Genomic DNA, 14,973 nt, shown 5'->3' with positions numbered 1-14,973 from the left:
TTAATGCTTAAAGTGATTATATTGAATTTTTGTCAACATTTTTGCGATAGTTTTAGAGGAAAATATTATAGTGCGTTTGCATAGTAGTTAAAATGTCAATTTCATTGCGTATACGTCAAATATGCCCTCATAAAGAAGGTTAACCTGGCAAAAAACTCTAATGCAAACAGCGCTTTAGCCTCTGACTGTTTTTCATAAAATGGATGATTAAACTAGTCAATAGCATTGAATATGAAATCCACTGGATTTCAAATGAGTTCATATTTGATGTTAATGCAATGGAGTTCTCAGCTAAAATCCACTTGATTTCGTAAATGTAAACTTGCTTGTCGGATTTTACTGAGACCCATTTGATGTAAATGCGCTATTAGTGTAGAGATTGCGCAATAATTGGTCTGTTCCTTTACTTTTAAAAATGGTAAAAGTAGCAAAAGTTGTAAACTGCTTCATATGAATTGTATGGTACCTGAAGTAAAGGAACGCTTTTCGAGTTTGGCCGAAAACACAATCAGTAAAGTTTTGTGTATTTCTGGTAGAAGAATATAAGTGCAGCCAACTTTGAATTTTTCTTCATTCTTTTACCAGAAATGTGGCTAAATTTTACTCAATCGTTGATTGTGTTTCCGGTTTAAACGTTTTGCGTAATTTCTGGTAGAAAAATAAAGATAAAACGCAACCAAGTTCGAATTTTTCAAAGTTGTCGTTAAATTTTAACGATTTGTAGTGCGATTCTCCAAATTCCTGGGTACATAAGCGATTTTTCTCGGTAACTCGAAAAATGAGTTAAAGAATCGCACTACTGTAGTACGATTCTCTAAGGGCCTGGGTACATAATCTGCCTGGCCTACTTGCTTCAGATAAAACATAACGAACAAAAATCAGTAACATTAAAACGCAAAATTATGAATGAAAAGTTCAAATAAACGTTAACAACACTGTTGCTATCGGTAGAACTTTACGCCTACTTTAATTACAGAAATTATAGGCATTTTAATTTTACCGACTTTCGTCGGTAACTCTAAAAATGGGTTAGAGAATCGCACTGTGGGATTCTATAATTCTCTAAATCGGTAAAGTTGAAATGCTCATTATTTCTGTAATTAAGGATTAACAGAAATAAGTTAACAACCAAAATAAAGTTGTCGCCAAGTCCTACCGATAGAAACCGTGTTGCCAAATTTTATTCATAGTTTTCATTCATCATTTTGCGTTTGATTTGGCCGATTTTTGTCGGTAACCAAAAACTGCGTTAAGGTAGAAATACAATGGATTTTTCTTGCTTGTGTGGCTTCATTTCTGGTAGAAGAATAAAGAACGGAATCGAAATAGGTTGCTTTTTTCATATTCTTTTACTAGAGCAAACCGAAGAAAGCAAGCAATGAGCTGATTGAGTACATACGGTCCAATGAGCGACGCGTTGCGCGTTAAAAACAACAGTCATATTAAAAATGTGTAAGTGACGACAAGTTTGTACTCGATGTTTTCATGTGGTTGTAGTAACGCGGCACTCAAAACGGACCGTATATATTTTTGATGTTATGAAATTATACCAGCTTATAGTACGTTTCGATTTACGAAAATCACTGGACTTCAAATGTCAATTCCATAGCGTATGCGTCAAATAAATCCTCGAAATAAATCCGTTTGGGATTTATTTGACGTAAACGCTTAATGTAAACGTACTGTTAGACTTCTTGCCAATCTATAATCCTATAGCCCATTTACATATTGCCGGATTTAATAAATCCGCTGGGTTTCAAATGTCAATTCCATTGTGTATACGTCGAATAAATCCTCATAATGTAAAAGGCGTTTTAAGCAAAACATAATTAGAACACACATACAGAGGGATTTATGGAAATTCGTCAATATTTTACAGGAAGTATGTTCAGTGAGACAAGAAACACATTAATGTCACAGTTACATCGAACAATTTGAATAAAGCATGCCATTTAGATTGTAAGGTCATGTTTTGTTATACGCAAAGGAATTGCATTGAATATCGGCTAAATAAATCACGTTTTTACTTAAAACGCTTTATTTAGCTGCCGGTGTAAATACGGTTTTAGAAACCTTTACATAGTCGAAGGTCACACTAGATTGGTTTCATTGAAATTTTATGAATTCTTAGATCGACTATAGTCCCCGACCACACTAGAGTTATTTCAATGTAATAATTTCTTGAAATCAGACGTTCTTAGATTGAGTTCCCCACTACTGCAATTTCATAAAATTACTTTAGTATGGAACTCGATCTAGGGAAGCACTCTAGTGTGACAAAATGGCATATGAATCTTTCTTTTTATTGTTATGGACTTCAACAAATAAAAACTATTTCCCAAGAACATCCTCGAGGATGTAATATCATCAATAAGTACACACCGATTCCAATTAAAGCTGTACACCCTTTTAATAACTGAGAATCGAATGGGCGTGTCAAACATATGTAGTACGACACCACTTGAAGAATATTTGCCTAGCTAAATATTCAGGTAATATCGCCATCATTGCACGAGTATTTTTGCCACGCTAAAAATGTGATGTTATCTTGACTAGGAGTCAAAATAAAGGTATTTAAAGGCAAAAGCCATCAGCTCAGCTCCTTTAGCAGAAATAAAGCGACGCAAGTAAGAATAATCCATTGGATATTGGCTTTTCGTGCGTACTTGGGCATGATTACCATTGCACCACTGTGTTATAAATACGAAGCACCATAATCTTGTTGTCATCATTTGCAAATCTCGATTGGAACACACCACTTGGACCTGTCTAGACTAATTTCAAAGTTGTGTTAATGACTGCCCTCACGATTTTGAACTTTGTCCATAGATAAGTTACCACTTGACTAAAGTTGTATTATAGGTTATTATAATTAGCACATACAGTAAGTAACTAAATGCACGAATATTCATAGGTTAAAATAAATACAGATACAAAGTCCACTTCCTACAAATGCTATTCAAGCGCATTAATCAACACGTTAAAACCAAGAAACGACGTTGAAATACAACACCCTTGGAGCAAAGTGAAACGAAGAAAATTTTCCGGTACAATAACCGCTACCTTAGTTTTCTGCTATATGTATTTTCATTGATTGATTATCGTATAACTACTGCTTATTGTTGGTGGTAATTCAATAACTCAGACCACAAAAACTATTTCATCCGCCACACTATCTTATAAAACAATTTACATCAGCTGATGTTTATGATGTTTTTTTATGAATTTTATTGATGGTTACATTTTTATTTTCTTGCCTACTTGACCCACTAATTGAATGTTTGTCAGCGATCTCAAGATATTGTTGTTGTTGATTTTGTTATAGTAAATTTTGTTCGGCGAATTTCTCTCACAAATACAAAATTTAATTCTTGTTCTCGCTTAATCTGTACCAATTTTAGTACGTATATATGGTTCCGTTGTAGCCGGTATAAGAAGCTTCTTCTTTTGCTGTTTTTTTTCTCCTCTTCTAAAGTATAAAATAACAATGCATTACAAATTGTCCTTTTGTTGCACAATTAAAATTTCAATAGCTAGACAGGTTGAATAATCGTCGTTAGTTCTCGCTCGTATGTTTTCATTCATGTTTTTTGTTGAGGCTATAAAGAGACAAGCTTCTAGTAGCACGCGTATACAGTGGAAGAAAGAAGCAAAACAATATACATATAATTTCTCTGATACCTAAATTTGAAACAAGTACGTCATTTATTTGACAGCAATTTTATTCCAAGTTTTGATGTAAATGCGACTATATATAATTTACAATAGAATCGCGATAATTCGTACTTCGATAAATCGAAATTCTCGATAATTCGTATAAGCTGTCGGTCCCTTGAAGCCATTTCCTTCGCATTTTAACCTATGGACTGTTCCAGTACCTGCAAGAATCTACTAGATTTTACTACGAAAAAAATATTTCCTTTATGTTAATGAAAAAATAGTAAAAATTAGTAGATTCGTGCAGTACTGGAACAGACCACTAGCTAAATCTAAAGGCCTGCGTACATAAGCCGCTCTGCCTGATTGCCTTGCTTTCCTGCTTCATTTCTGACGTAATAAAAATAATAGAATAAAGACGAAATTTTGAACTGGGTTGCCATCAGTTGGAAATTGGGTCGGCCTTCTTTGTTCTTTTATTTTTTATTGAAGCAGCAAAGCAAGGCAATCAGGCAAAGCAGCTTATGTACGCAGGCCTTAAAACCTCGATAATTCGTATAAAATGGCCAGTCTCTTGGATTACGAATTATCCAGATTTCTATTGAGTAAAGTTGTTAAAAAGTTACAGAATAGGTCCCCTGCTATCCTTTATGCTGTCGAGAAAAATAGTAGAAATTAGTAGATTCTTGCAGTACTGGAACAGACCAAATAATTATTGCTTGAGTGATCTTGTTGTCCGCCACTGTAAACTAACCATCGGTCTTCCACCTTATCGTATGTTCTTTTACATCACGATTGCAAATCTTTTGGGGGAAGTATACGCCGTACGTAGTACATACAATGTTCTTATTGTATTTCATAATCGAATGTTGCATGACACATCTGGAGAGAATCAAGCTTAAGTTTTATACTTAAACTTTTAAGTGTAGATGCATAAAAGTTAATTACTACAAAATTGTCTGTCTATGGGCGACTATTTGTTTACGTTGCATGATTGTAACCGGATGTAAAAACTTGTCAATGTGCACAGGCGATAGTCATTTATCGACATGATGAACTTATAGGTGATGTTAAATAAAAATTGTAATTACAAGAAAATGGATTTATGGATCGTTTGGTGTTTGAAAATCAATTTTAGATTTTCGGCGATTTTCGCTTGGTCCAGGTCCAGACTAGAGTTATTTCTTTGAAAAATGTCCTAAAGTTTCAATGAAACCACTCTAGTGTGACCTTCGACTAAGCACACCTAAAGCCGAAAACACGTCCAATTCGTTTACTCAAAATTGTACAAATTGTTACTGGATGTTGTTCGTTTACTTTACAGTACAATGCAAAAGACCTTAAGGCCTGGGTGCATAAGCTGCTTCGCCTGGTTGTCTTGCTTTCCTGCTTTATTTCTGAAATAATAAAAAAAAGAATAAAGAAGGCCGAGCAAATTTCAAACTGGGTTGCCTTTTTTATTATTTTATCAGAATTAAGCAAGGCAGCTTATGTACGCAGCCCTTAAGTCGTTTACAATAAGTAGCTGGACTTGTACAAATTATTGAGTGAACGAACACACCTAATGTTTCAGCAAATTTGCAAGTCATTTCTGATAAAAGAATATATAAAAATTCGATGTATCTTAGCCCTGATCTTTTATTCTTTTATTAAATATGGCGCCCAACTTTGTTGAAGTGAAGTGCATTAAGCTGAAAACACAACACACCGTTTCAGTAAAGTTTTGTGTCATTTCTGGTAGAAGAATAATGAAAATTTGAAAACTTGGCAGCACTTTGTCTTTTATTCTTCTACCAGAAATGACACAAAACTTCACTCAAACGTTGGATGTGTTTTCAACTTAATTGTATGAAAACGTAAACAAACATTTTGACAGCGTGAAGAATTTTCGGTTAAAATAGAGTTGTTGTGCACATTACGTGACATGTCAAATAGATCTTGGTGAAAACTCTACGATTGAAGTCACACGGCCACACATCAAGTTGATATCCAAAGTATTTTTATTATATTTTAACAAATTGCTTTAAACTAATGAAATAAATATCTCTCCTCTATCTTCTTTCCAGTGCCCTCTTTGCTTACATTAAGCTCTTGCACCTCATCAAGAAATATGAGAAGAAAAATATGACCATTGCCGATATCTTCCATGCAAATGTATCAAAGAATCCCGATAAATTAGTCATTGTCAGCGAAACTCAATCATGGACATTCCGTCAATTGAACGAATATTCCAATCGTATTGCCAATGTTTTCCATAGCCATGGCTATAAGAAAGGTGACGTAGTGGCTTTGTTAATGGAAAATCGTGCTGAATTTGTAGGTACATGGTTGGGTCTATCGAAAATTGGTGTCATTACACCATTGATCAACACAAACCTACGTGGACCATCCCTATTGCACAGTATTACAGTGGCCAAATGTTCCGCCCTTATTTATGGTGAAAGTTTCACAGAGGCTGTGGAATTCATTTTAAAAGATTTACCCTCAAATATCGCCCTTTATCAATATAATAATGAACTACGGGCTCCTGTAAGTGGTACTGCCAAGGACTTGGCAACATTATTGGATGCCGCATGCAAAGATAAATTACCCGCCTCTGCTGAAAGTCCATCACATCACGATAAATTGGTGTATATTTATACATCAGGTACAACAGGTTTACCCAAGGCTGCCGTTATCTCTCACTCACGGTTAGTATAATTGTGTGCTGGCGTTTTCTTTTGTTGTTATTGCATTTACTAATATTTTGTAATCTTTTGTTGTTTTTTATTGCAAATTTCAGTTACTTGTTTATTGCTGCTGGTATTCACTTCACCCTGCGTTTCCAACAAAAGGATGTCTTCTATACCCCGTTGCCTTTGTATCACACCGCTGGCGGTATTATGAGTATGGGCCAGGGTATATTGTTTGGTTCCACTGTGGCTATTCGCAAGAAGTTCTCCGCTTCGGGTTACTTTGCTGATTGTGTTAAATTTAATGCTACCGTAAGTATATATTTTTTGTCGGAGGGCTATCAAAGAATTTGGAAGAAGTCTTTATAGGACTATCAGAATCCTGGATAGCCGACAACAGAATGACGCGTTTTACTTTAACATATTTTTATGTAAATACGCTTTAATAGAGCGTTTGCATATAACCGGATTTGATAAACCCATTGAGTTTCAAATGTCAATTCCATTGCGTATACTTCAAAATAAATCTTCATAAAGTAGGTTAACCCAACAAAAAGCTCTAATGCAAACGCCTTTTAAGAAGGAAGTTGAACGAAGAAAATTTTATTTTCCTTCGGGGAAATTTATAGGAGCAGGCTCTGTATGACTTTTGAGTAAGAGGAACACAATAGATGTTGGCACTAAAAACCTGGGTACATAAGCTGCCTCGCCTGCTTGCTTTGCTTGTTTCTGATAAAAGAATAAAAAAGAAAAGGGCAACCCAGTTCGAAATTAGCTCGGCCATCTTTATTCTTTTATTTTTATATGTCAGAAATGAAGCAGGAAAGCAAGGCAATCAGGCGAGGCTGCTTATGTACACAGGCCTTTACTGTGTACGGATAAACGACAAAACGTTCCAGTAAAGTTGGGCGCCATTTCTGATAAATGAATAAAGAAAAATTCGATCTATTTGAAATAAAGTCCAACTTTACTGAAACGTTGGATGTGTTTTCGGTTTGAATTTATTTTGACGTAAGGAAACGCTTTTCGAGCAAAGAGTGCTAAAAAAACTAGCAATTTTGGTAACTGTGAGAAGGCTCCATGCTTTAATTGGGCGCCACATCAATGATGCAGTGGATCGACATAGAGAGGGGGAGACACAGGCCGCCCTAAGTGGTAGACACGATGTATTTATAGCTTCGTCGGTGACCTATGGCTGTACTTGGCAGTGTTAGCGCCATGGTTAAGGCCTCGTCACTTTAGAGGATTTAATTCATTAAGTTGCATGTTCATCCGGCTTTAGGTCAAAAGTCAAAGCATACGAAAATCGTGTTACAGCACACAGAGTTGCCTCATTTCTAGGCGGCTGAATGTGTGCTGAAACACGATTTTCGTATGCTTTGACTTTTGACATAAAGCCGGAAGAACATGCAACATAATGGATTAAGCCAGAAATCCACTTATGTGCCGAGGTCTTTAGTGGTAAGCAGAAAACTTAAGGGACGAGCTGAGTGAGTTTTGACCTTTAGTATAAAAAAGAATTCGATGGACTAGAAACGTGGACTTTGGGGAGTACTCACCGAGCTAGAAGACACTCAGGAAAACTTCGAAGAACTTTCCAATTTATGATTTCAAGACGATTTTTAATGACATTTAAGGCTAGGAACATTCACTGAAGAATATACATATATCTCTTTTTACTAACTTTCCAATTTTCGTTCGCAGGTTGCCCACTACATTGGTGAAATGGCTCGCTACATTTTGGCTACACCACCCTCGGAGAACGATCGCAAACATCGTGTACGCTTGGTCTTCGGCAACGGTTTACGTCCACAAATTTGGCCACAATTCGTCGAACGTTTCGGTATCAAACAAGTTGGTGAATTCTATGGTGCCACCGAAGGCAATGCCAATATTATGAATCACGATAACACTGTCGGTGCTATTGGTTTCGTTTCACGCATTCTTCCCCAAGTTTATCCCATTTCCATCATTCGTGCTGATCCAGATACTGGCGAACCAATTCGTGGTCCTGATGGTCTCTGTCAATTGTGTAAACCCAATGAACCTGGTGTATTTATCGGTAAAATTATTAAAGGCAATCCTTCAAGAGAATTCTTGGGTTATGTCGATGAGAAAGCTTCCGCCAAAAAGGTTGTATGTGATGTCTTTAAGAAGGGAGATATGGCTTTCATTTCTGGTGATGTGCTGGTGGCTGATGAAAAAGGTTATCTCTACTTTAAGGATCGTACTGGTGATACTTTCCGTTGGAAGGGTGAAAATGTCTCAACAAGTGAAGTTGAAGCTCAAGTCAGTAATGTGGCCGGTTACAAAGATACTGTGGTCTATGGTGTTACTATTCCCAATACCGAAGGACGTGCTGGTATGGCTGCTATCTATGATCCTGAACGTCAAGTAGATTTGGATAAATTTAGCGAAAACTTAGCTAAAGTCTTGCCAGCCTATGCCCGCCCTCTGTTCTTGCGTTTCCTCACAAAAGTTGATTTGACCGGTACCTTTAAGCTGCGTAAGGTTGATTTGCAAAAGGAAGGCTACGATCCCAATGTCATTAGTGATGTTATGTATTATCAAACGCCTAAAGGCAAATACGAACTCTTAACCAAAGAAATCTATGCCAAGATCTGTAACAACGAAATGAGATTTTAGATCCCCCCAAAACATCCATACCATAATTTGCACCAATCAAATGGAACATCATCGTCATAGATTGTATAGATTGCCTAATTCTAAAACAAAAATTATATTTTGTTTTTGTTGTTATTTAATTGTTAGACGAATTTTGTTAGAAGATGAATATGACGGCCGCAACGGCTGCAACCCGTATATATCCTTTTGTTTTATTTACGAACGGAAATGGAGTTAAAAAAACCTGTCAAATATTTATAAATGTATGTTAATGATCTAAACTGTATCGGGGAAGAGACTATTAGACATTTAGTTGTACTGTTTTTACAATGTAAACAAATTATTATTTAGTTATTCGTATCATGTTAAGTTAAGCGCATTTATTTTGTTAACCTCCAATGTTGTTAACAAAACTAAAGTGTATGTATATTTTTACAATATGATTTTTTTTTTTTGTAAATTTTTTACTCTTTTTGATTTCTATTGTGATTATTTTTTTGAGAAAAAATGCTAAACTTTGTTTATTCAATTTTTTGTTTGATTTAAGTTTGCAGTATTTTTATTATTGCCTATAACTTTATTATCTAAAATAGAATGTGTACAGTTTTTTTTTTTTGGCTAGAATACAATATGCAATAATCAATAAAAATTAAAACTTTTTATCTTCACATTTTTTACAAAAACGTATTCAAAACACAATGTGGGACAAAATTGTAGAAAACTGCTGATCTTAAAAATAAAACAAAATAAAATTTTTCTTTAATAAATCCTGTTGTTTTTATTATATCAGAATAAATCACAAGTGCAGGAACGCCTTTTAGCAAAATATTTGAAAAAAAGGTTCTGGAACACAACTAATATTTGCACGTAGAAATTTATTATGGAATGATTTTTTCAAGAGATCGTAATTTTTGTTTAAATTTGGAAAATGTAACTAGATTTTGGAATACCGAAAACTTTTTTTGCAAAAAGTTGGAAAACTGGTCAACTGGTTATAGTAAACAAACTTTGACAAATTTTCGACGTTTAGTCTAAATTTGGGTAACGTCTATAGATGAGTTTTATGATGATAAATTCTTCTTTTATGTGCACACATCTTCAAGTTTTGCTAAAGTCTACTCGCAAAACGTCCACTGCACTAGAGAGCGGACGGTATTTTCCGAGACGCTCTTTTAGCCTCCGCTGCTGCATCTGTATGAAAACTATTCAAATTGCGTGGTGTGTCGATTGATCTAGAGGTTTTCTTTTATATCTTTGGACCTCTCTTTATATCATGAAGATCTTTCATCACATATCTGGGCGACATGTACCTATCCACAAGATGGCGATTTGGATGGTTTTGCTTATAGCATCCAAGCAAGCAAAAACATCTTGTTGTGTTGACGCATCGACAATTAATTGGTTCCGCCCGACTCACAACGGACCGAATGTGCCGGGGCCATTAAGGCCTCGACACATAAGAAGCATGGCATTCTTGCTGAAGTCATATCTGATAAAAGACTAAAGACCAAGTTCGACCTAATGAAAAGATTTCAGAATCACATTTGAATTAGGTCGAACTTGGTCCTTACTCATTTACCAGATATGACTTAAGCAAGAATGCCATGCATCTTTTGTGTCTAGGCCTTTAAAAGCCTGGGTACATAAGCTGCCTCGCCTGCTTGCGTTGGGCAGCCTAGTTCGAAATTTCCTCGGCCTTCTTTATTCTTTTATTTTTATTATGTCAAAAATGAAGCAGGAAAGCAAGGCAATCAGGCAGAGCAGCTTATGTACGCAGGCCTTTAAAGGGGTGAGTACATAAGCTGCCTTGCCTGCTTACCTTGCTTGCTTCTGATAAAAGAATAAAAAAGAAAAGGGCAACCCAGTTCGAAATTTGCTCGGCCCTCTTTAAGGCCTAAACACATCCAACGTTTGAGTAAAGTTTAGTGCCATTTCTGGTAGATGAATAAAGGCCAAAGTGCTGCCAAGTTTCAATTTATCTTTATTCTTCTACCAGAAATGACACAAATCTTTACTCAAACGTTGGATGTGTCTAGGGCTTTATTCTTTTATTTTTATTATGTCAGAAATGAAGAAGGAAAGCAAGGCAACCAGGCGAGGCAACTTATGTACGCAGGCCTTTACTAGGCATTTACACCAGACAGTTTGTCTTCAAATACAACTCTGATTTACTAACACATGCATACATTTGTCGTTTGTCTCTCAGCTGTCCATCAGTTTTTCACAGACAGCCGGGTTGACAAATTTTTGACATTTTTGTGAAAAAGAAGTGAGATGATAATTCAAATGTGCTGAAAACAACAGAATATGCACAAAAACAAAAAATTTGAACGGAAGACGAAAATAAATCGGTGATTTTCATTCATAATTTTACAACTGTTTTTGCAGTTGTTTGGACGCCTACGTCACACAGGCAAGTTTTGGGTTTTTGACAATCAATACATGAACTCAACTGTCCTGTCAAGTGTAAAGGCAGGGTTAAGGCCGAACAAATTTCAGACTGGGTTGCCCTTTTCTTTTTTATTCTTTTATCAGAAGCAACCAGACAAGCAGGCGAGGCAGCTTATGTACGCAGGCCTTAAAGGCTGGTTACATAAGCTGCATCGCCTGGTTGCCTTGCTTTCCTGTTTCATTTCTGACATAACATAAAATAAAAGAATAAAAAAGGCCGAGCCAATTTCGAACTAGTTTGCCCTTTTCTTCTTTATTTATTTAATCTATATTATAATACAAAAGCCTTCAAGGCCAATATTAAGTATTAACAGTATTCAATATTAAATTCCAAGTAGAAATTGCTTATAAACGCAATTTATCAAAATTCGTTGATTATAATTATAATTGGACGTCAAGTTGCACTTGTGCAACCAAACACGACAGAAGTCATTTGATACCATAGACTTTACCCAAAAGCAGGGTTAAATTATTAAAATGCCTACATAGCAAATTTCATGCAAGACAAAAAATAATAATATAGTAAAAGCAAAAAAAGATAGAAAAAACCACCACCATATGAAGTAAGTCTATATTACAGTACGTTTATGTATATATAACAGGATTCAACAAACCCACTTGGTTTTAAATGTAATTTTCATTGGGTATACGTCAAATAAATCCTCATCAAGAAGGTTAACCCTGCAAAAAACTATAATATAAACCGGCTATTAACGTCGAAATCCAAAATGATTCAACAATTTTAACCGCAAAACATTATTGGACTCTGAAAAAAGTCTCAGTTCAGCAGGTAAATAATTCCATAATCTTAAAACACGTATTAAGAATGATTTCTCAAAAGTAGATTTATATATTCTAGGTATAACGATTTGTGTGTTTCTGGAAGAAAAGCGAAAGCTAAACATGTTTGCTAAAAAGCTGGCGTACCAGTCTAAAGGCCTGTGTACATAAGCTGCTTCGTCTGCTAACCTTGCTTGCTTCTGATAAAAGAAAAAAATAGAAAAGGGCTACCCAGTTCGAAATTTACTCGGCCTTCTTTATTATTTTATTTTTGTTATGTCAGAAATGAAGCAGAAAAGCCAGGCAATCAGGCGAGGCTGCTTATGTACCCAGGCCTTTACAGTGCACGGATAAAGGACAATACAAGCCTGCAGGTATTCATAGGTGTTCTTATGCTTGGTTTACATTTACGAAATCCACTCGATTTCAACTGTCAATTCCTTTGCGTATACGTCAAATGAAAACTCATCTGAAATCCATTCGATTTCATTTGACGTTTAAGCAATGGAATTGACAGTTGAAATCGAGTGGATTTCGTAAATGTAAACCTAGCATTAGATTAAATAGTAGTTTCATTCTCATGTCTACTGAAGCTGAAAACACATCCAACGTTTCAGTAAAGTTGGGCGCCATTTCTGATAAAAGAATAAAGAAAAATTCGATGTATATTAAATGAAGTCCAACTTTACTGAAACGTTGGATGTGTTTTCGGCTTGAATTTATTTTGACGTAAGGAAACGCTTTTCGAGCAAAGAGTGGTAAAAAAACTAGCAAGTTTAGTAACTGTGTGAAGGCTCCATTCTTTAATTGGGCGCCACATCAATGATGCAGTGGATCGACATAGAGAGGAGGAGACACAGGCCGCCCTAAGTGGTAGACACGATGTATTTATAGCTTCGTCGGTGACCTTGAAAAATACTATCTTATCTATATATATAAAAATGGTGTAAAAATGTATAGTAATTCATAAAATGAGAACGGCTAGGCCGATTTCTGTAAAATTTTTTGTCAGTTATTCGTATTTTCGAGGAGAAGGTCTTTACGGAGGAACATTTTGGAAAATCTCTCTGGAAAAGTCGGAAAATTGGAAAAATCGAAAATTGAGTTTTTGTATGAAATTTTATTCCTTAATAGCGAGACGAAGTTCGCCGGGTCCGCTAGTATATATATATAAAAATGGTGTAAAAAATGTATAGTAATTCATAAAATGAGAACGGCTAGGCCGATTTCTGTAAAATTTTTTGTCAGTTATTCATATTTTCGAGGAGAAGGTCTTTACGGAAGAAAATTTTGGAAAATCTCTCTGGAAAAGTCGGGAAATTGGAAAAATCGAAAATTGAGTTTTTGTATGAAATTTTATTCCTTAATAGCGAGACGAAGTTCGCCGGGTCCGCTAGTTTGATATAAAAAATGTAGATAGGACTGTGGTAGCTAAAATTACTATGGCTGTACTTGGCAGTCTTAGCGCCATGGTTAAGGCCTCGTCACATTAGAGGATTTAATTCATTAAGTTGCATGTTCTTCCGGCTTTAAGTCAAAAGTCAAAGCATACGAAAATCGTATTACAGCACACAGAGTTGCCGCATCTCTACGCGGCTGAATGTGTACTGAAACACGATTTTCGTATGCTTTGACTTTTGACATAAAGCCGGAAGAACATGCAACATAATGGATTAAGCCAGAAATCCACTTATGTGCCGAGGTCTTTAGTGGTAAGCAGAAAACTTAAGGGACGAGCTGAGTGAGTTTTGACCTTTAGTATAAAAAAGAATTCGATGGACTAGAAACGTGGACTTTGTGGAGTACTCACCGAGCTAGAAGACACTCATGCCCGCAATTTCTACGCGTAGTTATCTATGAGTTCATAGATATACCCCGTGTAAGCAACATTTCATAATTTCAATCCATAGGTAACGTTACCGGGTCGAAAACGGCCGTGTTACTTACACCAAGGATTTTGCCTGGTTGATCATTGCCAATGCGTTAAAAATTGTAAAACACTTATATGTGACAATGTTTTTACGAAATCGTAAATGAAAATGAAAATCACCAATGTTACCACATGTTTTCAAAATTTACACGCCTCGGTATATGGCACGTAGAAATTACCAATAGGTAGCTACCTATCCGGTTACCTAGGGATAGAAATTACGGGCATCAGGAAAACTTCGAAGAACTTTCCAATTTGTGATTTCAAGAAGATTTTGAATGACATTTAAGGCTAGGAATATTTACTGAATTATATGTATATCTCTTTTTAATAACTTTCCAATTTTCATTCGCAGGTTGCCCATTACATTGGTGAAATGACATTATAAATAAATCCTCATTAAGAAGGTTAACCATTCAAAAAGCTATCATATAAATACGGCCTAATTCCCCGGTTACACTCATGGTATAAGTAAAGAGGTAGATTTAAATGAAAAAAATCTATAGAACCCTCGCTTTCCTGAATTCCTAAAACTTCAAAATTAAGCAATAAGTGGGTTCCCAGCAAACCAATCGTACCGATATCGTAACGAAATCGGAACAACATTCGGACGCTTCGTCCGATATCTGATCCGAAATCGTAACGATATCTTAACGAAAGTTGTATGAAGTGGTTGACATAATTTCAGAACGAAATGTCGGAGCGAAATCGGATCGATTTCGGTCAGAATTCGCAACGAAATCGGAAGAAAATCCTTGGGAAATTCGGAATGTGAATTTTTTCCTCCGAATTTTCGTACAGATTTCTGAACGATTTCGGAATAATGTCGTATGAAAATCTGAGGTACATTCCGAACTT

General features: G+C 35.8%; 2 protein-coding genes across 7 annotated transcripts in view; both read left to right on the top strand.

Moving 5' to 3' along the window:
• Fatp2 (Fatty acid transport protein 2) overlaps nt 1-9,721 on the top strand; it is a 130,962-nt gene extending 121,241 nt beyond the window's left edge. For all 6 annotated transcript variants that reach the window (XM_073990232.1, XM_073990233.1, XM_073990234.1 and 3 more), the window contains 3 exons: nt 5,724-6,347; nt 6,440-6,641; nt 8,034-9,721. In XM_073990232.1, coding sequence (XP_073846333.1) covers nt 5,724-6,347; nt 6,440-6,641; nt 8,034-8,975 — 1,768 coding nt within the window. In that variant the 3' untranslated portion in view covers nt 8,976-9,721. The remainder of the gene's footprint in view (nt 1-5,723; nt 6,348-6,439; nt 6,642-8,033) is intronic.
• The window catches only part of Orc6 (Origin recognition complex subunit 6), a 213,059-nt gene that overhangs the window by 49,534 nt on the left and 148,552 nt on the right, over nt 1-14,973 (top strand). The gene's annotated exons all lie outside the window — the stretch shown is intronic.

Source organism: Musca autumnalis, unplaced genomic scaffold (assembly GCF_047663935.1).
Source record: "Musca autumnalis isolate F117 unplaced genomic scaffold, ASM4766393v1 scaffold_5, whole genome shotgun sequence".
NCBI lineage: Eukaryota > Metazoa > Arthropoda > Insecta > Diptera > Muscidae > Musca > Musca autumnalis.
Note: the sequence above shows the minus strand (reverse complement) of the source record. Positions and strands in the feature narration are given on the sequence as shown.